The 26,396-nt window shown below is 48.6% G+C and overlaps 2 protein-coding genes across 7 annotated transcripts in view; one reads left to right on the forward strand and one right to left on the reverse strand.

Annotated features, from left to right (window-relative positions):
• usp8 (ubiquitin specific peptidase 8) overlaps positions 1-902 on the reverse strand; it is a 58,396-nt gene extending 57,494 nt beyond the window's left edge. Inside the window, exon 1 of the mRNA XM_085968295.1 lies at positions 776-902. The gene's annotated coding sequence lies outside the window, so the exon portion shown is untranslated. The remainder of the gene's footprint in view (positions 1-775) is intronic.
• Position 903: 1 nt separating this feature from the next.
• Positions 904-26,396, forward strand: part of gabpb1 (GA binding protein transcription factor subunit beta 1) — a 57,539-nt gene continuing 32,046 nt past the window's right edge. For 4 of the 6 annotated variants that reach the window (XM_085968297.1, XM_085968298.1, XM_085968299.1 and 1 more), the window contains exons 1-6: positions 904-1,050; positions 2,785-2,892; positions 15,894-16,061; positions 18,925-19,119; positions 24,311-24,455; positions 25,915-26,028. In XM_085968297.1, the coding sequence (XP_085824423.1) occupies positions 982-1,050; positions 2,785-2,892; positions 15,894-16,061; positions 18,925-19,119; positions 24,311-24,455; positions 25,915-26,028 (799 nt within the window). In that variant the 5' untranslated portion in view covers positions 904-981. Of the gene's footprint in view, positions 1,051-1,321; positions 1,579-2,784; positions 2,893-15,893; positions 16,062-18,924; positions 19,120-24,310; positions 24,456-25,914; positions 26,029-26,396 lie in introns of those variants that run through there. The other 2 variants (XM_085968301.1, XM_085968302.1) reach the window with 2 other exon arrangements.

Below are 26,396 nucleotides of genomic sequence, written 5' to 3' on the forward strand. Positions count from 1 at the left end.
CGGACCAAATGCTGGAATATGGGATTAGATCAGACAGGGCTTGATGGCCGGCGCGGACACGATGGGCCGAAGGGCCTCTATCCGTGCTGTATAACTCTATGACACAGATTTAAGGTGATTGTCAGAAGAACCAAAGGCGATAGGAGGAAAATCTTTTTCATGCAGCGAGTGGTTAGGATCTGGAATTCACTGACTGAAAGGGTGGTGGAGGCAAATTCAATTGTGGCTTTCAAAAGGGAATTGGATAAGTACCTGAAGGAAAAAAAATTGCAGGGCTACGGGGAAAGGGCGGGGGAGTGGGACTAGCTGAAGTGCTCTTGCCGAGAGCCAGCATGGGCTCAACTGGCCGAATGGCCTCCTCCTGTGCTGTAACCACTCTCTGATTCTACAAGTGGGGACCCTCAAGTTAGAGGGTTCTCAGGATTAGGCGATGCTGCAATTTTTATTACCAATCCAGAGGTGCCCCGAGAAGGTGCTGGTGCACCTTCTCGCTATAGCACTGCCGTCCTTGGATTAATGGCAATCACACAATGGTATTAGGTAGTGAATTCCGGGATGTTGATGCAGCAACATGGGGGTGACATATATACACATAACAAGTCAGGGGCAGGCCTCTCCCTATCTTTGTAACCTCCTCCAGCACCCCCGAGATCTCCGCGCTCCTCTAATACTGGCCTCTCGAGCTTCACCATTGGCGGCCGTGCCTTCAGCTGCCTGGACCCTAAGCTCTGGAATTCCCTCCCTAAACCTTTCCACCTCTCTCCTGAAAACCTACCTCTTTGAGCACCTGTCCGAGTATCTCCTTGTGAGGGGCCCGGGGCCTGTCACCACACGGTGGGCGCCAGCTCCTTCACCAAGATGGCGGCGGGCCGGGGCCTGTCACCGCAACGCGGGCGCCAGCTCCTTCACAAAGATGGCGGCGGGCGGGCCGGCCGGGTCACGTGCGCCCACCCTCGCCCTCCGCGGTCCGCCTTGCGATCGATGCCAGCGCGGGGCCTACAGGCGGCGCCCTGCTCCCGCCACACAGCCCGCGGCTGCCCGCTCGCCGAGGTAGGTGCGGGGCCGGGGAACCGACCGACTAACCGGGCAGCGAGACTGGCCGCCGCGTTCGTCGCTTTCTCTCTCACTGACCGACTGCCTGTGTGAGGCGGCCCCGGGAGCAGCGCTCCCTCGCTGGCTGCGGGCCGGGGCTCAGGCTCAGGCTGCCTGCCTCTCTCTCGGGGCCCAGGCTGCCTGCCTCTCTCTCGGGGCCCGAGCTCCCTCCCTCGCTCGCTGCCTGCCGGGGCGGGCGGGCTGAAGCTTTTCCAGGTCACGCTCAGGCGATGGCCTACCGGATGTGGAAGTTGATCTTTCTCTCTGCGCCTTAAAGAATAATCGACTTCCCCCGGAAAGGCCCTGGGCCCCGGGCCGCCGCCCGCTTCCTGTCGCCCCGAGAGTGGCCGCGGGGAGCGGGAGCAGGGGCTTCGGCCTCGGGCTCTCGGCTCCCCGGCTCTGGGGCAGGGGGCTCGGGGGAGAGGGAGGCGCGTACTATTCTGGCCTGAAGGCTCGGGCCTCCCGGAGTGAGTCCTCTTCCCCCCGGTAAAGCGGCGTCCACCCGGCTCCCTGCCTCCAAAATAAACCGAGGCACGGTGGGGAGGGGGTAAATGTGGGGGTTGGGGGGTAAATGTGGGGGTTGGGGGGGTGAATGTGGGGCGGTGAGGGGGGTGAATGTGGAGCGGTGAGGGGGGTGAATGTGGAGCGGTGAGGGGGGTGAATGTGGGGCGGTGAGGGGGGTGAATGTGGGGCGGGTGGTTAACTGGGGCAATGGGGGGGTGAATGTGGGGCTGTGAGGGAGGTGAATGTGGGGCGATGAGGGGGGAGAATGTGGGGCAGTGAGGGGGAGAATGTGGGGCAGTGAGGGGGTGAATGTGGGGCAGTGAGGGGGTAAATGCGGGGTGTTAACTGGGGCAATGGGGGGGTAAATGTGGGGCGAGGGGGGTAAATGTGGAGGTTGGGGGGTAAATGTTTCTAGCTATCTAATCTATCTCTGGTGCACTTGAACTATTAGCAGAGTTATAGGAGATTATGTGGCTCTGTAAGAATTCCACTAAAGAGTCTGATTGAATAACTTGCGATATTTATCTCGCCTCACCGCTGATGGTAAATGTATCTTATTACAATACAATTTTGAACGATTTTTTGTTTTTCTGAAATGAAATAGTCTCCATAGTAACCAAACAATGCATGCAATATAGCTCACTACTGTAAAATTACAATTGGAACACTGGCAATTTGGAGAAAAATAATATAAAAATCACAGTGTGTACATGTAGAATGTTGCTTGTTCTTGTGCCAGATCTGCCATCTTGGATTTGAGCCTGATGGTGCAGAGAGGGTGTATGTATATAGCTATATGGCTGTATGTATATTCCCTGCTCCAGTCTTTGCGGTATACTCTGTAAAGGTGTAAACTTGCAGAATTATCAGGAATAGAATTTGCATTTTTGTGTCGAGATCTGTGCAGGTTTGCGGGTGAATCCATGATATATTTTGCAGTGTCAAAACCTTCTAGTCTGGCCTCCAGTGTAATAGAAAGGATGCTTCACGATTCAGATACACAGATCATTTTGGAAATAAATTAAATGTAAAGTGAAATTTCCACGTTCTGGTGTTTTTACAGAGCCATGTTTTTCCCAGGCAGTTGTGTAGCAATATGTGATTACTAGCCTGAGAGCCAAAAGCAATGCTTGCTTTAGTATAGTTCAGTGGGTGTTGGTGGAATTCCATTGTGTGTTTTCTGCTTAGATGTCTCTAGTGGATTTGGGGAAGAAGCTTTTAGAAGCTGCACGAGCAGGACAGGATGACGAGGTCCGAAACTTGATGTCCAATGGTGCCCCTTTCACAACAGACTGGGTAAGTAGAGTCCCTGTGTTAATAACCTTTTATGCACTGAATATAATTGCTACTTTCTGTGACCTGTGCCCTGCTAAATAGCCAAAATGTGACAGAAATAAGCCTTGTACTGTGTGGACAAAGAAGAGCTCAGTGTGCATGGTACAGTAGTATGGTTATGGAATAACAACAGAAAATGCTGGAAATACTCAGCAGGCCAGGCAGCATCCGTGGAGAGAGAAACAGGGTTAACGTTTCAGGTCTGGGACCCTTCATCAGAACTGGAAAAAGCTGGAAATGTAACGGATATTAAGCAGGTGCAGAGACAGGGGGGCGGGGGGCATTTAGGAGGGGAGGAAGGAATTGAAAGAACATGCTGTGAAAATGTTGCAAATGGGAATGGCAAAATCATACTGCATGAAAAATGGGGGCAGGGATTATTATCTGAAATTGTTGAACTCTACATCGAGTCCAGCAGGCTGCAAAGTGCCCAATCGAAAGATGAGGTGCTGTTCCTCGAGCTTACGTTGAGCTTCATTAGAACAATATAATAGGCCGAGGACAGAGAGATCAGAGTGGGAGTGAAGTGGAGAATTAAAGTGACAGGCGACCGGAAGCTCAGGGTCACCCTTACGGACTGAACGGAGGTGTTCCGCAAAGCGGTCGCCCAATCTGCGTTTGGTCTCCCCAATGTTGAGGAGACCGCATCGTGAGCAGCGAATACAGTATATTAAATTGCAAGAAGTACAAGTAAATCGCTGTTTCACCTGCAAGGGGTGTTTGTGGCCCTGGACAATGGGAAGGGAGGAGGTAAAAGGGCATCTTCCAGAACTCGATAGACTCCGGAACAGTACCCATGGATTGGAGGGTAGCTAATGTTACCCCACTATTCAAAAAAGGGTGGTAGAGAAAAAGCGGGGAATTATAGACCGGTATGCCTGACATCGGTAGCGGGGAAAATGCTAGAGTCTATTATAAAAGATGTAATAGCAGAGCACTTGGAAAGCAGTGACAGGATCGGACAAAGTCAACATGGATTTACAAAAGGTAAATCATGCTTGACTAATTTACTGGAATTTTTTGAGGATGTAACTGGTAAAATAGATAAGGGAGAACCAGTGGATGTGGTGTATTTGGACTTTCAGAAGGCTTTCGATAAGGTCCCACATAAGAGATTAGCGTGCAAAATTAAGGCACATGGGATTGGGGGCAAGGTATTGACTTGGATAGAGAACTGGTTGGCGGACAGAAAGCAAAGAGTTGGAATAAACGGGTCGTTTTCCGAGTGGCAGGCAGTGACTAGTGGGGTACCGCAAGGATCGGTCCTAGGACCCCAGCTGTTCACAATATATATTAATGATCTGGACGAGGGAATTGGATGTAATATCTCCAAATTTGCAGACGACACAAAGCTGGGTGGGAGGGTAAGCTGTGAGGAGGATGTCGTGAAACTCCAGTACGATTTGGACAGGTTGGGTGATTGGGCAGATGATGCGCTATCAATTCTAATAAAAGGCTGGGCAGAGTTCAGAACGACAGGCTTTTATTAACTACTGAATTGCACTTCAGACAGATCAGGACTATGCCCCTAGTGGACGACCGAATGCCAGGAGCTGCCATGCGGCCGCTCTTATACTCGGTAGCCCAGGGGCGGAGTCAGCTGAGGCATAGTCAGGCACAACAGTGAAACAAGAGTGAACAACAACAGTGAACTACAGTGGTTTACCACATTCACCCCTCGTTTAAAATTAAGTCCGGCGGGGTGAAGTGTATCAAAAGTTCGAGTAGGCGAGTCTGTCGGGCGGCCTCGTTTGCCGTCGAGATCTTCGTGGCGACGGTTGCGATGGTACAGCTTCCCACGACGCGTCTTGAGCGGGGTCCAGCACCGGCGTATCGTCCCCTTTGGTGTTGGGTGGGCGAGTGGACTCCGGCTGGTCCTGGGGTCGCGGCATGCCGTCTACTGGGGTGGAATGGACAGGGGTGAGAATTGGGTCTACTGAATTTTGGGCCGTGTCGGAGGGGGTCGTGGTGGGGGGCAATGGTGGCGGGTCAGTGGACCCCGAGGGTGCCAGATCTCTAATGGAGACTGTATCCTCCCGCCCGTCCGGGTATGCCACGTAGGCGTACTGGGGGTTGGCATGGAGGAGGTGAACCTTCTCTACCAGGGGAGCCGTTTTGTGGGACCTTACATGCTTCCTCAGCAGGACGGGCCCTGGGGACGTCAGCCAGTGTGGTAGTGAGTTACCGGATGTGGACCTCCGGGGAAAAACAAACATTCACTCATGGGGGGTTGCGTTGGTGGCTGTACACAGCAGTGACCGGATGGAGTGGAGCGCATCGGGTAGGACATCCTGCCAATGGGAGGTCGGAAGGCCCCTAGATTTTAAGGCTAGGAGGGCCGCCTTCCAGACCGTCGCGTTCTCTCTTTCAACCTGTCCGTTCCCCCGGGGGTTGTAGCTGGTGGTCCGGCTTGAGGCAATACCTCTCATGAGCAGGTACTGACGGAGTTCGTCGCTCATGAAGGACGAGCCCCGGTCGCTATGAATATAGCTGGGAAAACCGAACAGAGCAAAGAGGTTGTGCAGGCATTTAATGACCGTAGCGGTGGTCATGTCCGGGCAGGGGATGGCAAAAGGGAAACGGGAGTACTCATCAACTATGTTGAGGAAGTACACATTGCGGTCAGAGGAGGGGAGGGGCCCTTTAAAGTCGATACTCAGGCGCTCAAAAGGGCGGGTGGCCTTGATCAGGTTTGCTCTGTCAGGCCTATAGAAGTGCGGCTTGCACTCTGCACAGACTGGGCAGCTCCTGGTCATGGTCCTGACCTCCTCGATGGAGTAAGGCAGGTTGCGGCCCTTAATGAAATGGAAGAACCTGGTGACCCCCGGGTGGCAGAGGTCGTTGTGGAGGCCCCGTAGTCTATCGATCTGCGCGGTGGCGCATGTGCCTCGCGATAGAGCGTCTGAGGGTTCGTTGAGTTTCCCTGGCCGGTACAAGATGTCGTAATTGTAGGTGGAAAGTTCGATTCTCCACCTCAAAATCTTGTCATTTTTGATTTTACCCCTCTGCTTGTTGTTGAACATGAAAGCAACTGAACGCTGGTCAGTAAGCAGGGTAAATCGTTTTCCAGCCAGGTAGTGCCGCCAGTGGCGCACCGCCTCCACGATGGCCTGGGCCTCTTTTTCCACAGAGGAGTGTCTGAATTCGGAGCCCTGGAGGGTTCGTGAAAAGAAGGCCACGGGTCTTCCCGCCTGGTTAAGGGTAGCGGCCAGGGCAAAGCCGGATGCATCGCTCTCCACCTGAAAGGGGATGGACTCGTCTACCGAGTGCATGGTGGCCTTGGCAATGTCATCTTTTATACGGTGAAAGGCTAAGCGGGCCTCCGCCGTCAGGGGGAAGGAAGTGGACTTGATAAGTGGACGGGCTTTGTCCGCATAATGAGGGACCCACTGGGCGTAATAGGAAAAGAAGCCCAGGCACCTTTTGAGGGCCTTGAGACAGTGGGGCAGGGGAAGTTCCATCAGGGGGCGCATCCGGTCAGGGTCAGGACTGATGACTCCGTGTTTCACCACGCAACCAAGGATAGCGAGGCGGGCTGTGCGGAATATGCACTTTTCCTTGTATGTGAGGTTTAGGAGTTGGGCCGTGCGGAGGAACTTGTCAAGATTGGCGTCATGGTCCTGCAGGTCATGGCCGCAGATGGTCACGTTGTCCAGGTAGGGAAACGTGGCCTGTAACGCATTCTCGTCGACCATCCGGTCCATCTCCCTCTGGAAGACGGAGACACCGTTGGTGACGCCAAAAGGAACCCTGAGGAAGTGAAAAAGGCGGCTGTTTGCCTCGAAAGCTGTGTACTGGCGGTCCTCAGGGCGGATAGGGATTTGGTGGTATGCTGCCTTGAGGTCAATGGTCGAGAAAACGCAGTATTGCGCTATCTTATTAACCATGTCGGCTATGCGGGGGAGGGGGTATGCGTCCAACTGGGTGTACTTGTTGATAGTCTGGCTGTAGTCGATGACTAGGCGCTGCTTGTTGCCAGTCTTAACGACTACCACCTGGGCTCGCCAGGGGCTGGTACTATCCTCAATAATCCCCTCTTTCAGGAGCCGCGTCACCTCAGATCTTATGAAGGATCTGTCCCCGGTGCTGTATCGCCTGCTCTTTGTGGCGATAGGCTTGCAGTCGCGGGTGAGGTTGGCGAACAGGGGGGGGGGGGTGTGATTTTGAGGGTGGAGAGACTACAGGTGGGGCGCGGCGGGCAATTTAAAAACTGCTGGTTGCAGACAGCGGGGGAAGAGGTCCACCGTATGTCAAGGTGACACTCTTAAAGTGACAATGAAAGTCCAACCCCAGTAGAACGGCAGCGCAGAGATGTGGCAGGACGAATAGCTTTACATTTTTATATACGGAGCCCTTCACCGAGAGGGTCACTACGCAGTAGCCGCCGACGTCTGCTGAGTGGGATTTCGAGGCCATGGAGATCCGATGGCGCGTTGGCCGGACTGAGAGGGAATAGCGCCGTACTGTATCAGGGTGTATGAAGCTCTCCGTGCTCCCGGAATCAAAAAGGCAAGTTGTGGCGCGGCCATTTACCTGGATGTCCATCGTGGGCCTGGCTAGCTGATGGGGTCTGGATTGATCCAGCGTGATGGAGGCCGCTGTGGAGTCGGTAGCGTCGCTGTAGAACCCCGGTGAGGCGGCGGTGGGTGAGTCGGGGGCCCGTTGGCAGAATGGCGGACAAGATGGCGGCGTCGGAGAGGAAGGACAAAATGGCGGCGCCCATGACGATCCCGATCCCCACGAGGCTGGAGGGAGGCAAGATGGCCGCTCCCACGAATCGCACGCGGCGCTGCTGGAGGTGGGGGTCTTCTGACTTCTGCAGACGCCAGTGTAGTGTCCCTTCTTACCGCAGGCAGAGCAGACTGCGTTTTTCGCCGGGCAGCGCGCCCTGGGGTGTTTGGTTTGGCCACAGAAATAACATTTCTGGCTCGGGCGGGACATCGCTGCAGCAGTTGAGGCCAGGGCCTGTGGCGGCGCCGCGTCCCAAGGTGGCGGCGGCTGCGGCATCCATGAGGCGGCCGCGCGGTCCGGGGAGTAGGCCTCCATGTTCCGGTGGGCTACGTCCAACGAGAGGGTGAGTGAAATCGCCTTCTTCAGGTCGAGCTCGCTACTTTCCAGCAGTCGCTGCCGTGTGTGAGTGGACCTGAGGCCCGCCACGAGGGCGTCCCGGATGAGCTCCTCCGTATGTTCCATGGCTGTTACTTGCTTGCATTCGCAGGCTCGGTCGAGTTCCTTCAGCGCCCGTATGTATGCTTCTGTGGGTTCCCCGGGCTGCTGTTTGCGAGACCCCAGGAGATGTCTTGTGTAAACATAGTTGACCGGGCGTGCGTATTGCTCCTTCAAGATGTCGATCGCCCCCTGGTAGCTCGTAGCGTCCCGGATAAGAGCAAAAGCTCGGTGGTTTACTTTAGAGTTCAGCACCCTGAGCTTGTCGGCATCGGCGGCGACGGTCTCGCCGGATGCAGTCAGAAAGGACTCAAAACAGTGCAGCCAGTGCGAGAACTTAGCAGTCGAGTCCAGTTCTTGCGGGTTGAGTTCCAGGCACTTGATCTTAAGAATCTGCAGCATCGTTTTTTTTTGGCTTTTTTTCAGTAGTTAATAAAATTGATGCGCTATCAATTCCAATAAAAGGCTGGGCAGAGTTCAGAACGACAGGCTTTTATTAACTACTGAATTGCACTTCAGACAGATCAGGACTATGCCCCTAGTGGACGACCGAATGCCAGGAGCTGCCATGCGGCCGCTCTTATACTCGGTAGCCCAGGGGCGGAGTCAGCTGAGGCATAGTCAGGCACAACAGTGAAACAAGAGTGAACGACAACAACAACAACAACAACAGTGAACTACAGTGGTTTACCACAGCAGAAACATGGCAAATGCACTATAATGTGGATAAATGTGAGGTTATCCACTTTGGTGGCAAAAACAGGAAGGCAGATTATTATTTGAATGGCAATAGATTGGGAGAAGGGGAAGTGCAAAGAGACCTGGGTGTTCTTGTGCACCAGTCGCTGAAGGTAAGCATGCAGGTGCAGCAGGCGGTTAAGAAGGCAAATGGTATGTTGGCCTTCGTAGCAAGAGGGTTCGAGTACAGGAACAAGGATGTCTTGCTACAGTTGTACAGGGCCTTGGTGAGACCGCACCTTGAGTATTGTGTGCAGTTTTGGTCGCCTTACTTGAGGAAGGACGTTCTTGCCATGGAAGGAGTGCAGCGAAGATTCACCAGGCTGATACCTGGGATGGCAGGAATGACGTATGAGGAGAGATTGTGTCGACTGGGCTTATACTCACTGGAGTTTAGAAGATTGAGAGGGGATCTCATCGAAACCTATAAAATTCTGTCAGGCCTGGACAGACTAGATGCAGGAAGGATGTTTCTGATGGCCGGGGAGTCCAGAACCAGGGGTCATAGTCTAAGGATAAGGGGTAAGCCATTTAGGACTGAAATGAGGAGGAATTTCTTCACCCAGAGAGTGGTGAACCTGTGGAATTCTCTGCCACAGAGGGCGGTGGAGGCCAGTTCATTAAATATATTCAAGAAAGAGTTGGATATATTTCTTAAGGCTAAAGGGATCAAGGGATATGGGGAGAAGGTAGGGACGGGCTACTGAATTTGGATGATCAGCCATGATCTCATTGAATGGCGGAGCAGGCTCGAAGGGCCGAATGGCCTACTCCTGCTCCTATCTCCTGCGTTTGCACAGGAAGGTGCTGGGCGAAGGGGAAGGGCTACTGGGGGTGATTGAGGAGTGGACCAGGGTGTCGCGGAGGGAGCGGTCCCTTTGGAATGCTGAAAGGGGAGGTGAGGGGAAGATGTGTTTGGTGGTGAGATCATGTTGGAGGTGGCGGAAATGGCGGTGGATGATCCGTTGAATGTGGAGGCTGGTGGGGTGAAAGGTGAGGACAAGGGGAACCCTATCATGGTTCTGGGAGGGAGGGGAAGGGGTGAGAGCAGAAGTGCGGGAAATAGAACGGACACGGTCGAGGGCTGTGTCAACCACAGTAGAGGGGAATCCTCGGTTGAGAAAAAATGAAGACATGTCGGAAGCACTAGTATGGAAGGTGGCATCGTCAGAACAGCCGCGGCGGAGACGGAGAAATTGGGAGACTGGAATAGAGTCTTTACAGGAAGCGGGGTGGGAGGAAGTGTCGTCCAGGTAGCTGTGGGAGTCGGTGGGCTTGTAGTGGATGTTTGTCGAAAGCCGATCGCCAGAAATGGAGACGGAGAAGTAAGGGAAGGGAAGAGTTGGAGACGGACCATGTGAAGGTGAGGGAAGGGTGGAAATTGGAAGTAAAGTGAATGAACTTATCTAGTTCGGGGCGAGAGCAGGAAACGGCACCAATACAGTCATCGATGTACCGGAAAAAGAGGTGAGGGAGGGGACATGAGTAGGACTGGAACAAAGAATGTTCCACATATCCCATGAACGGGCAGGCATAGCTAGGGCCTGTGCGGGTTCCCATAGCAACACCTTTAATTTGGAGGAAGTGAGTGGAGTCAAAGGAGAAGTTGTTCAATGTGAGAACAAGTTCAGCCAGGCGGAGGAGCGTGGTGGTGGATGGGGACTGGTTGGGCCTCTGTTCAAGGAAGAAACGGAGCGCCCGAAGGCCGTCCTGGTGGGGGGTGGTGGTGTAGAGAGATTGGACGTCCATAGTGGAAAGGAGACGGTTGGGGCCAGGAAACTGGAAACTGTTAAAGTGACGGAGGGCGTCAGAAGTATTTTGCTATTATAGTATGGTTATGGTATTGGACTAGCAAAAGTCAGGATTTCAAATCCCACCGATGGCAAGTTGTGAAATTTAATTTATTAAAAATGTCCCAACTATTGAGACGTCCCATGTGATTCCAGTCCACACTAGTTCGCTCCTGGTGCCCGCAGCCCCCAACTACAGATGGGTAGGCAGTGCAGCCTTGCCCACACCCCAAGAATACAATTAAGAAATAAACAAATCTGAGGGTGCTGCTGGGTGTTAGACTGGAGCTCGATTGTCTGAAGAATGAAAAATAAAAAGACAAATCAGAAAGCACAGTCTCTTTCTAGCTGTAAGTTGGGGGTGGGGGTAACAACTTAAGAAATGAGAGGAGGAAATAAACACAGGTTCCTTTAGAGTAGCAACAAATACATTTATTAAATGGGACAGTTTTGCTCCTTTTATCAAAATGAAGTGAAGGCCCAGTATACATCACAAACAGCAAGGAATATTCCTGGTTAATGTTCCCAGAAGAATTTGTTCACAGATTGGCAAATAAAGAGAATGTACACTCTTTTAAAACTGTATTCAAAAACAAGAAGTTACAGTGGACCGAAAACATTTCAAGCATTTTTTCAATCATAAGCACGGTAACAATTAAGCCATTCACTCCTGGGATAATCTGAAAGCTCGCAGCTCATCATCGCCATAGGTTGTCGCTCCAATAATGGTATGATTCCAAAATTCCCAGATGAGATTTAGAAGGAACAATTGTTTTGAAGTATTCAGAAAGAAAACAACAGATTCCAGATCCAGCACCGAGCGGCAGAATAGAACCTCGGTGCGTTAAACTCAACTGAGCTGATACTGAGCACGGCCTGAAACAGGCGAGTGACGCACATGAGTTGTGGCTTTCTCTTGTTCTGGTCATCTTAATAATAAATTTGAAGTGCTATTTAAAATATATAAACTGAGCTGTTGTATGGTATTTTAGTACTTTTACAAATTGCTCATATCTGATGATCTTGAGTAAAGTTATGGCATTTAGGCCTAGAAATTCAGTTGTTTGCGCCAGCCGCTAGCGCCTTAGGAGGAGGAGATGTGGGGCGCTAGGCGGCTAGCGGCCGGGCGCAGCGCGATCTGTGCCTCTCCCCAACTTCAGTAAAGATTTAGCGGCGGCGCGAAGCCTTTGCGCGCGCTCAGCTGCACGCGCAGATCCTGACGTCATTTCATCGTGCAACGCCCTTTGTTCGCCCCAAACCGGAAATTCAGTGGCGCCGGCCTATTGTGCGCCTGGCGCCCCTAGCAACTGGTAGAGGGGAACGGTTCTCGGGCGCGGGGGACGCAAATTAAAGGACACTCCTCCTGCAGTAGAAATGGCAGCCATTTTGCAACACTCCTTCTTTGTGAGAGACGGATCTTTGCAGAGAGACAAAGGTAGAGAGCTTTCTGGTTTGGCTCAACACTCGCACAGGTACTTGTGGCTTCAGGCCACAGCTTTGCACTTGTCTTTAACTTCAGAGCCATATCATTGATTGGAAACATATAATGGGGGCTGCAATGGGTGCAAACGTTGGCCTTCTCCATTGCATTCAAAGGGCTCACAGACGCCGTGAGAGAGTGGCAGACATGGCCAGACGGAGAGGGGGCAACAGGCGTCGGCAAAGGAGGCCTTACCCACCCAGGGTATACCGCCAGCAGTTCTCATATCTGAACATGTCTGACGAGCAGTGTGTTCGGAGGCTGCAATTCCGAAGGGCGGTGGTCACTGAGATCTGCCACCTGCTTCGCGGAGATCTGCAGCCACATCTGAGGAGCAGGACGTCTCTGTCGGTGGCAGTGAAGGTGACGGTATCTCTCAACTTCTATGCCACCGGCTCCTTCCAATCCGCTACTGGGGACATTTCCAACATCTCCCAGTTTGCCGTGCATTGCTGCATCCGCCAGGTGACCAATGCCCTTTTCAGAAGGAGACGTCAGTTCATCTCCTTCTCCATGGCCCTTGTCAAGCAGCAACAGCGTGCAATGGGCTTTGCAGCATTAGCGGGCTTCCCCATGGTGCAGGGCGCCATTGACTGCACGCATGTGGCTTTGCGGGCACCTAGTCATAGAGTCATAGAGTTATACAGCATGGATAGAGGCCCTTCGGCCCATCGTGTCCGCGCCGGCCATCAAGCCCTGTCTGATCTAATCCCATATTCCAGCATTTGGTCCGTAGCCTTGTATGCTATGGCATTTCAAGTGCTCATCCAAATGCTTTTTAAATGTTGAGGGTTCCTGCCTCCACAACCCTTTCAGGCAGTGAGTTCCAGACTCCAACCACCCTCTGGGTGAAAAAGTTCTTTCTCAAATCCCCTCTAAACCTCCCGCCCTTTACCTTGAATCTATGCCCCCTAGTTATTGACCCCTCTACTAAGGGAAAAAGCTCCTCAGCATCCATCCTATCTATGCCCCTCATAATTTTGTACACCTCAATCATGTCCCCCCTCAGCCTCCTCTGCTCCAAGGAAAACAAACCCAATCTGCCCAGTCTCTCTTCATAGCTGAAGCGCTCCAGCCCCGGTAACATCCTGGTGAACCTCCTCTGCACCCTCTCCAACGCGATCACATCCTTCCTGTAGTGTGGCGACCAGAACTGCACACAGTATTCCAGCTGTGGCCTAACCAGTGTTTTATACAGTTCCATCATAACCTCCTTGCTCTTATATTCAATGCCTCGGCTAATGAAGGCAAGTATCCCATATGCCTTTTTTACCACCTTATCCACCTGTTCCGCCGCCTTCAGGGATCTGTGTACTTGCACACCCAGATCCCTCTGACCCTCCGTCTTGCCTAGGGTCTTACCATTCATTGTGTATTCCCTTGCCTTGTTAGTCCCCCCAAAGTGCATCACCTCGCACTTTTCCGGGTTAAATTCCATTTGCCACTGTTCCGCCCATCTGACCAACCCATCTATATCGTCCTGCAGACTGAGGCTACCCTCCTCGCTATTTACCACCCTACCAATTTTTGTATCATCCGCGAACTTACTGATCATACCTTTTACATTCATATCCAAGTCATTAATGTAGACCACAAACAGCAAGGGACCCAGCACCGATCCCTGTGGTACCCCACTGGCCACAGGCTTCCAGTCACAAAAACAACCTTCGACCATCACCCTCTGCCTTCTGTCACTAAGCCAGTTTTGTATCCAATGTGCCAAGGCACCCTGGATTCCATGGGCTCTTACCTTCTTGACCAGTCTCCTGTGCGGGACTTTATCGAAGGCCTTGCTGAAATCCATATATACCACATCCACTGCGTTACCCTCATCCACACACCTAGTCACCCCCTCAAAAAATTCAATCAAATTAGTCAGACATGATCTTCCCTTGACAAAGCCATGTTGACTATCCCTGATTAATCCTTGCCTCTGCAAGTGGAGACAAATTTTGTCCCTCAGAATTTTTTCCAATAATTTTCCTACCACTGATGTTAGGCTCACTGGCCTGTAGTTCCCCGGTTTTTCCCTACTTCCCTTCTTGAATAATGGTACTACATTAGCGGTTCTCCAGTCCTCTGGCACATCCCCTGTGGCCAGAGAGGTCCTGAATATATGTGTTAGAGCCCCTGCAATCTCTTCCTTTGCCTCACACAGCAGCCTGGGATACATTTCATCCGGGCCTGGGGATTTATCCATTTTTAGGCCAGCTAAAACCGCCAATACCTCCTCCCTCTCGATGTGAATATGTTCGAGCATATCACAGTCCCCCCGCCCTATTTCTATGTCTACATCGTCTTTGATGCAAAAAATTCATTTAGAACCCCTCCTACATCTTCCAGCTCCACACACAGATTGCCACTTTTGTCCCTAATGGGCCCTATTTTTTCCCTAGTTATCCTCTTACCCTTAATATACCTCTGGAGAATGCCGAGGATTACCGCAACCGGAAGGGCTACCATTCGCTCAATGTGCAGTTGGTGTGTGACCACAGGCAGCTCATCCTAGCTGTCAATGCCTGCTTTCCAGGCAGCAGCCACGATGCCTTCATCCTGCGCCAGACCTCTGTGGCAGACATGTTCCAGGCCCAGCCTCACCCACGAGGATGGCTTCTCGGGGACAAAGGCTATCCTTTGTGCACCTGGCTGATGACCCCGCTCCGTGCGCCCAGCACCCCTGCTGAAGAGGGATACAATGACAGCCATCAAGCAACCAGGAACATCATTGAGCAAACAATCGGCGTCCTGAAGCAACGGTTCCGCTGTCTGGATCGTTCCGGAGGAGCCCTACAGTATTCGCCTGAGCGAGTCTCCCATTTCGTGGTTGTGTGCTGCATGCTGCACAACCTGGCTATCCGTAGGACTCAGCCACTGCCACCAGACATTGGAGGACCACCGGAGGAGGAGGAGGACCAGCACAGGAGGGAGGCAGAAAGTGCAAGGGCCGCCCGTCGGCGGCTTATTGAACGTCGGTTCTAGGCCCCCTCTCAGGGAATGGCTGAAGAATGTAGCCGCTCCACAAGCCCTCAGCCGAGCAGGACTTCCAAAAGAAAGCATGGACAGTGCGATTTAAGAACATTTATTTCTTTGAAACCTCTGCCCTTCCCACATTACAAACTAATGGAGAGAAGCCCCCCCAAAAAACACAAATCGACCAGTCTCGGCCTTTCAAAAAACACAAATACACCAGTCTCGGCCTTTCAAAAAAACAAATCCACCCTCCCCCTTTAAGAGCTCACCGGCGCCAGAGTGTCTGCCGTCAATCAGCAGCTCGCCGCACCTGCGCTGCGCTCGCCCTCGGGGGTTTCGCCCCGGGCCGCCGGCTTAGCGCCTAATGATAGTCGTGCATCGCCTGTTTTAGCGCAGCAGCAACCTCTTGGGGCAATGCCACTGAATATCGGCGAAGGTGGCGCGAAGTTGCGCCGGGCACAAACTTTAGCGGCCGCCCGGCTGTAGCGCCCCAAACGTGGCTATACTGAATTTCTAGGCCTTAATGTTTTATACTTTTGAGAATATTAAACTTTCAATGCAAAATGTTCATGGCACAGACATCCATTTTAAAATATTCTAGTCGTTAAATATTGGGTGGATGCTCAAAAATTAAAATCTAAGGTTCACTATACAGAGCTAAAGTTTTCATTTAATTTTTGAGGATGTTAGTTTTTCAACATTTAAGATATTGCATTATCTCATTCCACCTGCAAAACCATTGCACTAATTAGAATAGGTGGGGAATTGCCATTCTTCTGTTGGGTTACTTTACATTCAGTTTATATTTGCTGATACAGCTGGGAACATCCCCCCTTCATCTGGCAGCCCAATACGGTCACTATTCAACAGCTGAGGTGCTACTTCGAGCGGGAGTGAGTCGGGATGCAAGGACCAAAGTGGACAGAACGCCTCTGCATATGGCAGCATCGGAGGGCCATGCAAACATTGTAGAGGTACTTGTAAAGGTAAGATTAGAAAAGTGATGGTGTATATTAGCCGTACTTCAGTGGTAGCACTCTCGCCTCGGAGTCTCAGGTAGTGGGTTCAATTCCCACTCCAGAGACTTCAGCACATAATCTGGGCTGACTACTGGGGGAGTGCTGCACTGTTGAAAGTGCTGTCATTCAGATGAGACGTTAATCCGCGGCCCTGTTTATCCTCTCAAGTGGGCGTAAAAGATCCTACAGCACTATTCAGCGAAGAGCAGGGGAGTTCTCCCAGTGTCCTGGCTGATATTTATCCCTCAACCAACATCACTAAAAACATTATCTGGGCATCTCATTCCTCCTTGTTGGACCTTCCTTTGTGCAAATTGGTTGCCACTTTTCCCTTCATTACAACAGGGATTATACATCAAAAAGTACTTAATTGACTGCGAAGTGATTTGGGATAGAGTCATACAGCACGGATAGAGGCCTTTCGGCCCATCGTGTCCGCGCCGGCCATCACGCCCTGTCTAATCTAATCCCATATTCCAGCATTTGGTCCGTAGCCTTGTATGCTATGGCATTTCAAGTGCTCATCCAAATGCTTCTTGAATGTTGTGAGGGTTCCTGCCTCCACAACCCTTTCAGGCAGTGAGTTCCAGACTCCAACCACCCTCTGGGTGAAAAAGTTCTTTCTCAAATCCCCTCTAAACCTCCCGCCCTTTACCTTGAATCTATGCCCCCTAGTTATTGACCCTTCTACTAAGGGAAAAAGTTCCTTAGTATCCATCCTATCTATGCCCCTCATAATTTTGTACACCTCAATCATGTCCCCCCTCAGCCTCCTCTGCTCCAAGGAAAACAAACCCAATCTGCCCAGTCTCTCTTCATAGCTGAAGCGCTCCAGCCCTGGTAGCATCCTGGTGAATCTCCTCTGCACCCTCTCCAAAGCTATCACATCCTTCCTGTAGTGTGGCAACCAGAACTGCACACAGTATTCCAGCTGTGGCCTAACCAGTGTTTTATACAGCTCCATCATAACCTCCTTGCTCTTATATTCAATGCCTCGGCTAATGAAGGCAAGTATCCCATATGCCTTTTTTACCACCTTATCCACCTGTTCCGCCGCCTTCAGGGATCTGTGTACTTGCACACCCAGATCCCTCTGACCCTCCGTCTTGCCTAGGGTCTTACCATTCATTGTGTATTCCCTTGCCTTGTTAGTCCCCCCCAAAGTGCATCACCTCGCACTTTTCCGGGTTAAATTCCATTTGCCACTGTTCCGCCCATCTGACCAACCCATCTATATCGTCCTGCAGACTGAGACTACCCTCCTCGCTATTTACCACCCTACCAATTTTTGTATCATCCGCGAACTTACTGATCATACCTTTTACATTCATATCCAAGTCATTAATGTAGACCACAAACAGCAAGGGACCCAGCACCGATCCCTGTGGTACCCCACTGGCCACAGGCTTCCAGTCGCAAAAACAACCTTCGACCATCACCCTCTGCCTTCTGCCACTAAGCCAGTTTTGTATCCAACGTGCCAAGGCACCCTGGATTCCATGGGCTCTTACCTTCTTGACCAGTCTCCTGTGTGGGACTTTATCGAAGACCTTACTGAAATCCATGTATACCACATCCACTGCGATGTCCTGTTGTGGAGGGTGGGTCACTGACTATATTGAAGGTGGAGATAGACAGATTTTTAAATGGTATGGGAGTCAAGGGTTATGGGGAGCGGGCAGGGAAGTGGAGTTGAGGCAAAGATCAGATCAGCCATGATCTTATTGAATGGTGGAGCAGACTCGAGGGGCCAAATGACCACCTACTGCTCCTACATCTTATGTCTTATGTCCTCAGGTCATGAAAGGTGGTATCGAAATGCAAGTTCTTGTATTATTTGGACACAACACTATTGTGATCTGAACCAACCTCGACTGAAAAGCCCAAGTTTCCAATAGCCTTTCCTTATAATGTCTGACCCTGGGAATCCGAGTCGTGGCTGTTTGCTGAACTACCACCGGGGTTTGAAAGTCTCTTGAAGTGAACGGGACTGGGTACTCTGGATGTGATCTGACCAGTGTATTATAGAATTTGAGCATGACTTGCTCTGACTTGTTCTCTACTGTTTTGTCTATATAGTTGAGGAGTCTGTTGGCTTTGTGTCTGGTGCTCTGTGATTGGATATATTGAATGTTAAGTTATTAAAACCTCTAGATCTCTTTTTAACTTTATCCATAGCTATTTCAATGCCTGTCATCAAGTGCTTGTGTTGCTGCACAATTCAAATCGCGAGGTCTCTATCTGGAATTCAGAGCTGCTAAACCGTATTTGATTTTTACAGGCCTCTGGTGTATTTTTAAAATCTGTAAATTTATTTTTCATGGTGATCTAGAGAAGCAGTTTGATCCAAGGGAATTATTTAGCTATTCGTACCCCCACTTTATAAAATAATAAAATAAAATACGATTTTAGTTGTGTTGTTGCAGCATTCAGTTCTTTCAGTATGTGGTTTGATATTTTAAAACCTTTTAAACTTTCAATAATCCAGCCTTTTGACATTGTTAACCATTGATAAACAGATTATTATTGAACTTGTTTTTGATTCATGTGACGTTCTGCCCAGGTGTGTATCCTGTTGTTGGAAATTATGCTTTGATGTGTTTACAATGCCTGGCACTTGTAGAAAAGTGCAGCAAATGGAAGGGTAATTGTAAAATAATAAAAGAGAAAATTCAGAGGATCTGGGATAGGTGCAACAGGATACTTTCATCATCTATACTCCAATTCCATTTGGGTAATTGTGCAGTCAGAGAGACAATAGATGATCTGTTTCCCCACTGATATTGTTCATCCTGATGTGTCTCACACACACACTCTTCTCTCTTGACAGAATGGAGCTGACATAAATGCGAAGGACATGCTTAAGATGACGGCCCTTCACTGGGCAGTGGAGCACGGTCACCAAGATGTGGTCGAGCTCTTGATAAAATATGGCGCTGATGTTCACACACCAAGTAAATTCTGCAAGACGGCCTTCGATATTGCAATGGATAATGGGGATGAAGAATTAATTTTAATGCTTCAGGTAATTAATTTAATAAAAGTAACACCATACAATATGAATTATCTATTTATATGAATGCAAGAATTACATTTATATTGCTAGAAATGTAGCAATCTGGTGGATACTTGCAGAATGCTGCAGTAAGAAAATGTAGTGTCTTTCATCTCAGGACGTCCCAAGTGCTTTATAGCCAATGAAGTACTTTTTGAAGTGTGGTCACTGTTGTAATGTGGGAAACACAGCAGCCAATTTGTGCACAGCAAGCTCCCACAAATGGCAATGTGATAATGACCAGATCATCTGTTTTAGTGATGTTGATTGAGGGATAAATATTGACCAGGAGAACGCCCCTGCTCCTCTTCGAAATAGTGCCATGGGATCTTTTACGTCCACCTGAGAGAACAGACGGGGCCTCGGTTTAATGTCTCATCCGAAAGACGGCACCTCCGACAGTGCAGCACTCCCTCAGCACTGCACTGGGAGTGTCAGCCTGGATTTTTGTGCTCAAGTCTCTGGAGTGGGACTTGAACTCATGAGTTCTGACTCAGAGGCGAGTGTGCTGCCCACTGGGCCACAGCTGACACAGCATTGCGAAGATCATCCAGTAGAAAGGAAAATGTGCAGAGGTCCTTGACGCAGTCAATTGAATAGAATATTTGCAGTTGCCATTTCACCTTAATAATAACCAGAAAGTGAATTCTTCCTCTCCTGCTCCCTGACATATTGAAGCTTATCACATTGAGTTGGTTATCGGAGGGAATTTATATAAAATATTCTTGGATGGCAGGTTCAGTCTCCAAGCTCGGGTTGTGAAAGCTAGAAAATTGGGTAAAATTTCTCCGCTCACTGTGCTGCTGTATACCCCTCTCAACATCATCTGCTGTTTTATGCAGCAATCAAAATAACATAATTATTCTTGAAATGGGCACCGAAAGGCATTTCCTAAGTGTAGTACATGTGAAAATTACTGTTCTGTAAAGCGTCTAAATGTATTAAACGTGAAGATCTGTTAAAATAGCAGATAAAGCAATTTGATATGACAACATTGAGCCTTTGTTAATCTTCGCACCGCATAATTTCAAGGCTTAACTATTTTAAAGGAACAGCCTACAGTGGCTGTGTGGTGGAAAGGCCCAGTTTGGCATAAAAATAAAACAAAAAAGGTGACTCAACCGTGGCTAACAAGGGAAATTAGGGATAGCATAAGATCCAAGGAGAGGACATATAAATTGGCCAGAAAAAGCAATAATCCTGAGGATCGGGAGCAGTTTAGGATTCAACAAAGGAGGACAAAGGGATTAATTAAGAAGGGGAAAATAGAATATGAGAGTAAGCTTTCAGGGAACATAAAAACTGGCTGTAAAAGCTTTTATAGATATGTGAAGAGAAAAAGATTGGTGAAGTCAAGCGTAGGTCCCTTACAGTCAGAATCAGGGGAATTTATAATGGGAAACAAGGAAATGGCAGACCAACCAAATACATACTTTGGTTCTGTCTTCACAAAGGAGGACACAAATAACCTCCCAGAGATGCCGGGGAACATAGGGTCTGATGAAAGGGAGGAACTGAAAGAAATCAGTATTTGTAGGGAAATGGTGTTAGGAAAATTGATGGGACTGAAGGCTGATAAATCCCCAGGGCCTGATGGTCTACATCCCAGGGTACTTAAGGAAGTGGCCCTAGAGATAGTAGATGCATTGCTGGTCATCTTCCAGAACTCGATAGACTCTGGAACAGTACCCATGGATTGGAGGGTAGCTAATGTTACCCCACTATTCAAAAAAGGTGGTAGAGAAAAAGCGGGGAATTATAGACCGGTAAGCCTGACATCGGTAGTGGGGAAAATGCTAGAGTCTATTATAAAAGATGTAATAGCAGAGCACTTGGAAAGCAGTGACAGGATCGGACAAAGTCAACATGGATTTACAAAAGGTAAATCATGCTTGACTAATTTACTGGAATTTTTTGAGGATGTAACTGGTAAAATAGATAAGGGAGAACCAGTGGATGTGGTGTATTTGGACTTTCAGAAGGCTTTCGATAAGGTCCCACATAAGAGATTAGCGTGCAAAATTAAGGCACATGGGATTGGGGGCAAGGTATTGACTTGGATAGAGAACTGGTTGGTGGACAGAAAGCAAAGAGTTGGAATAAACGGGTCGTTTTCCGAGTGGCAGGCAGTGACTAGTGGGGTACCGCAAGGATCGGTCCTAGGACCCCAGCTGTTCACAATATATATTAATGATCTGGACGAGGGAATTTGATGTAATATCTCCAAATTTGCAGACGACACAAAGCTGGGTGGGAGGGTAAGCTGTGAGGAGGATGTCGTGAAACTCCAGTACGATTTGGGCAGAAACATGGCAAATGCACTATAATGTGGATAAATGTGAGGTTATCCACTTTGGTGGCAAAAACAGGAAGGCAGATTATTATTTGAATGGCAATAGATTGGGAGAAGGGGAAGTGCAAAGAGACCTGGGTGTTATTGTGCACCAGTCGCTGAAGGTAAGCATGCAGGTGCAGCAGGCGGCTAAGAAGGCAAATGGTATGTTGGCCTTCGTAGCAAGAGGGTTCAAGTACAGGAACAAGGATGTCTTGCTGCAGTTGTACAGGGCCTTGGTGAGACCGCACCTTGAGTATTATGTGCAGTTTTGGTCGCCTTACCCGAGGAAGGACGTTCTTGCCATGGAAGGAGTGCAGAGAAGATTCACCAGGCTGATACCTGGGATGGCAGGAATGACGTATGAGGAGAGATTGTGTCGATTGGGCTTATACTCACTGGAGTTTAGAAGATTGAGAGGGGATCTCATCGAAACCTATAAAATTCTATTAGGTCTGGACAGACTAGATGCAGGAAGGATGTTTCTGATGGCCGGGGAGTCCAGAACCAGGGGTCATAGTCTAAGGATAAGGGGTAAGCCATTTAGGACTGAAATGAGGAGGAATTTCTTCACCCAGAGAGTGGTGAACCTGTGGAATTCTCTACCACAGAGGGCAGTGGAGGCCAGTTCATTAAATATATTCAAGAAAGAGTTGGATATACTTCTTAAGGCTAAAGGGATATGGGGAGAAGGCAGGGACAGGGTCCTGAATTTGGATGATCAGCCATGATCTCATTGAATGGCGGAGCAGGCTCGAGGGGCCGAATGGCCGACTCCTGCTCCTATCTTCTATGTTTCTATGTAAGGTGCTTTGGCATTCCAACACACACAGTGGCAGGCCATGGGTTTGCAGTAGTGATTTCTAAACATAACAGGTTCACTCTTAGCATTGAGCTAAGGGGTTAAATTATGAGAACAGGTTACATAGACTAGGCTTGTATTCCCTTGTGTATAGAAAATTAAGGGGTGAACTAATTGAGATGTTTAAGATTATTAAAGAATTTGATAGGGTAGAGAAAAACCATTTCCTCTGGTAGGGGAGTCCAGGACAAGGGGGCAGAACCTTAAAATTAGAGCCAGGCCATTCAGCGGTGATGTTAGAAAGCACTTCACACAAAGGGTCGTGGAAATCTGGAATTCTCCCCCAAAAACCTGTTGAGGTTGGGGGTCAATTGAACATTTCAAAACTGAGATTGATAGATTTTTGTTAGGCAAGGGTGTTAACCCCATTTACCTGCCTTGATTCTGTAAATCTTAAGATACAGGTCAGCCATGATGTCATTGAATGGTGGAACAGGCTCGAGGGCTGAATGGCCTCCTCCTGTTCTTGTGAGCAAAGCTGAATATTTCCCACAGGTAGGAAGAGTAAAGCTGGATTACCAAGGCCCTTAAACCGCTGTCCTGCACCTTGCAAAACCCGACTCTAGGGTGGGATTGAGGGAACCTTGAGTAACCTGCCTGCCTTCCCATTTGGCAGGGAAAAGATGTGTGGTTGGATGAACTTTTCATTGAGCAGGGGAAATAGTTTAAATAAAGGCTGCTTACAGGCAACGTGGGGATGCTGAATTACCACAGTGAATTGTGATTACTCTTTTTTTGTCAGCATGATAAAGCAATTAACTAGTCAAGGCCAAGGTGGATGAATTAAATGAATGCTTTTACTGTGGTGTGACTCTTTCACCCACCCCTCCCTTATAACATTTCTATCTTGCTGTGGAGCCAGAACTCTCAAACACATTTTGCTCCTACCACTTTCTCCAATAACAATGGGTTTGTGCAAAACATCTTTTGTGTCTGTGAAAGTGAAGGATGTTGGTGCTGAGGAATGGAAGACTCTCCATTTTAGGCACCCTGTGTTGGCATCAAGCACTGCCAGGCCTGATGCAGCACTATGACATGCAGAGTGATGGTCCTTGTGGGCTTCCCTAGCCACGTGTTTCAGCCCCAAACCAGAAGAGCACTGGCACTGCATTGGCTGTGTCACTATTGACGAGGCTGTATTGTGGAACCGTGTCCACAAGGAATTGGACTGAAGCTGCTCAAACTTATTCCATACATGGTACTTGGAGCTTACAGGGTGCGGAGACTTTGATCCCATCAATCTGGGCTTGACTTGAACCCAAGCGCCAGAAGTGAAAGGCCAGTGCCTTGCCCAGTGTCTTGCCCAGTCGCTAGTCTGATATCACTATCCTGTTGGATTGTTTCCCTGTTTGTTCTTGTGAAGCTGAGTCTGGTATCTTGCAGTATAATGAACCACAGACATGAAGTATTCAGTGACTGAGAACATTAGAAAGTAGATATGGTGCACTCTGAAATGTAACTTTTTTGTTTTTAATGGTCAGATGTGATGAGCTGAAAAATATACCCTCATTTCCACCACCAAATGCTGTATAACTAACAATTTTTTTTATCAAAACTAATTTTTGTAATCCAGTATTTACACTGTCTTACTCTGTTGGCACAGATCATGGGGCTTAGTTGTAAACTCTGTCTGTGTATATAACTTTGAATTGTTTGTATTGAAGTGAATTTCTTTCATTGGTTCTGTGACTGTAAACCTATAGCTTTGCATTCCTGTCCACCAGAGACTAACTACCTAGCCTTTTCATCATGGTAACCATGGCTGATATGATTACTGACGTATCTGTCACTCCAGCTAACCTGAGGAAGGTGGGGCTAGCTAGTTTAGTAACAATCCATTTATTTCTTGTATCCTGGTAGAGATGCAAGGGGTACAGCATTTCCTCTAATTAGAATAAACAGCTTCTTGAAGGAGTGTACAACTGCCATGTTTGTTGTTCAGTAACACTCTTTCTGTTACCCTACAGAGGGCAATGCAGAACCAGATTAACACAAACTCGGACAGCTCTGATACAATCACAGTACATAGTGCTACACCACAATTCATCATTGGGCCTGGAGGAGTGGTCAACCTAACCGGCCTAGTTTCCACTGGTACAACAAAGGTCTCGGGTATGTCGGCCACATTACAATTGTTTGGTTTTTCATTGCTGTGAAATTCCTCTACTTTCTTCCTGTTTTTCCTGGTCTCCTGTGACTGAAGGTGGGCGACTTATTCCTAGGCTAAATTACATGGTAGACTTGTGGTGAGTGAGCTATACTGTAGTTGAATAACGCTAGGGACTGATTTCAAGTAGTGGCTGTGGCACTAGTGTACACTGCTGTGCTCAGTATGTCAGTGTCCGGTGTATGCATGTTGTGTTGTCTACAGGACACAGATGACCATTTCTGTAATGCAGCCTGTAAAATTATTTTTTTTAGCCTGTGAAAAATGAGTTGCTATTGGTTCTCATTTACAGAAAGAACTGCATTTATATAATGCCTTATCACATTAGGAAATCTCTATTGGTGTTGCTTGAGTGATTGAATATTGGCCAGGACACCAAGCAAACTCCCTGCTTCTCTTCAGAGAGTGCCATGGGATCTTTTATGTCCACCAGAACAGGCGGATGAGGCCTCCGTTTAGCCTCGTCTGAAAGACGGCATCTCTGAGATTGTACTGCAGGCTCGATGCTCAAGTCCACATCAGGGCTTGAACCCACAGCCTTCTGACTCGGAGACAAGAATCTACCAACTGAGCCACGCTTATGTGTGGAAAATATCAATACTTGAATTGCCCAGATTTCATGTTTCTTTTGTGAGGTTGTTATTTTTGTTATGTATTCTAAGTGTTAGGATTTTAAGAAATGCTATTGGACTTTCAACATCAAGGGTTTAATTAAATGGCCTTTCAACTGGCCTATTAATGCAAGGATACAGTAAACCTTGTATTGCCATAGACCCGATGTTAAGGGGGGGGGGGGGAATTTAAACTGGGTTTGGGAACTTCTCGCACCGTTCATGGTGCATGCCATTTTAAACGCATGCTTTGCATAACTTATTTTTAAACTCCATAATTGCAATGCACAGTGTTGGCAGTGAAGAGGGTGCTTCACTCTGCAGCAGCTGCCCCATATCTGACCCAGGAGTGTTTGATGTGGACACTGGATGACTGAAATCCGAAAGTTTTCCATTTCCCAGCACTAAAATCCTTTCCCTTGAGCTCAACAAAACCACTAATAATGAAATAAAACTGTGTTTAAACCAGAACAGATTTATCTAGTTTGATTCTGATTTTTTTAAATGTGGTCCTGCTTCTTAATCCATCTCAATGTATAAAGGTGATTACCAAATGAATTGAATTTATGAAGTTGATTTGCAGTTGTTCATGATATTTTTAATTTTAAAAGTACTTGTAATAAAACTCATCAAGTTTAACTTTTGTTTTTAACAACATTATAAAGATGATTCCTGTTTTAGTACTTTGTGTTTAATGGCATTTTTAAATAGTGTGTGTGTGTATATAAACGCGTAGATCTTCAGTAACCTGTTTCCTGAGGAATGGCGTGTAACCTTTTTTTTTAAATTTTAGACTCTTCAGGTATTTCTACGGTACAATTTGGGAATTCCTCTACATCGGTGTTGGCTACATTAGCTGCTTTGGCAGAAGCATCAGCACCATTGACGCATACAATTGAAGCACCAGGTTAGGAAAACAGCTGCTCATCATTCTGCTAAACCATTCAGGGTGCACCACTTACCTAGAAAATGTGTTAGAAATTCCTAAGCAGAGTGATCTCACCAGTGTTGTATATCTCGCAGAGCTACAGAAACTTGGCAAATACAACGCATCTCATCACATCGAATTCCTCTCCAACTCCAATTTTAATTACATTTTATTTTTTAATACAACAAACGCTAAATAATATTGAGAAATTTTCACTTCAGCAACGCAAACAGACTTTTACAAGTGGACGCGTTTGCAACAATACAACCTGAGGTGTTTGTGTATTATGCTGTAGCGCCCATGTCATGTCATCCATTTCCTTTGTACCGCCTCCAGTCATCCTTTCC

Source organism: Somniosus microcephalus, chromosome 27, assembly GCF_052327205.1.
Source record: "Somniosus microcephalus isolate GS21.2 chromosome 27, FLI_Smic_1.0, whole genome shotgun sequence".
NCBI classification, from domain to species: domain Eukaryota; kingdom Metazoa; phylum Chordata; class Chondrichthyes; order Squaliformes; family Somniosidae; genus Somniosus; species Somniosus microcephalus.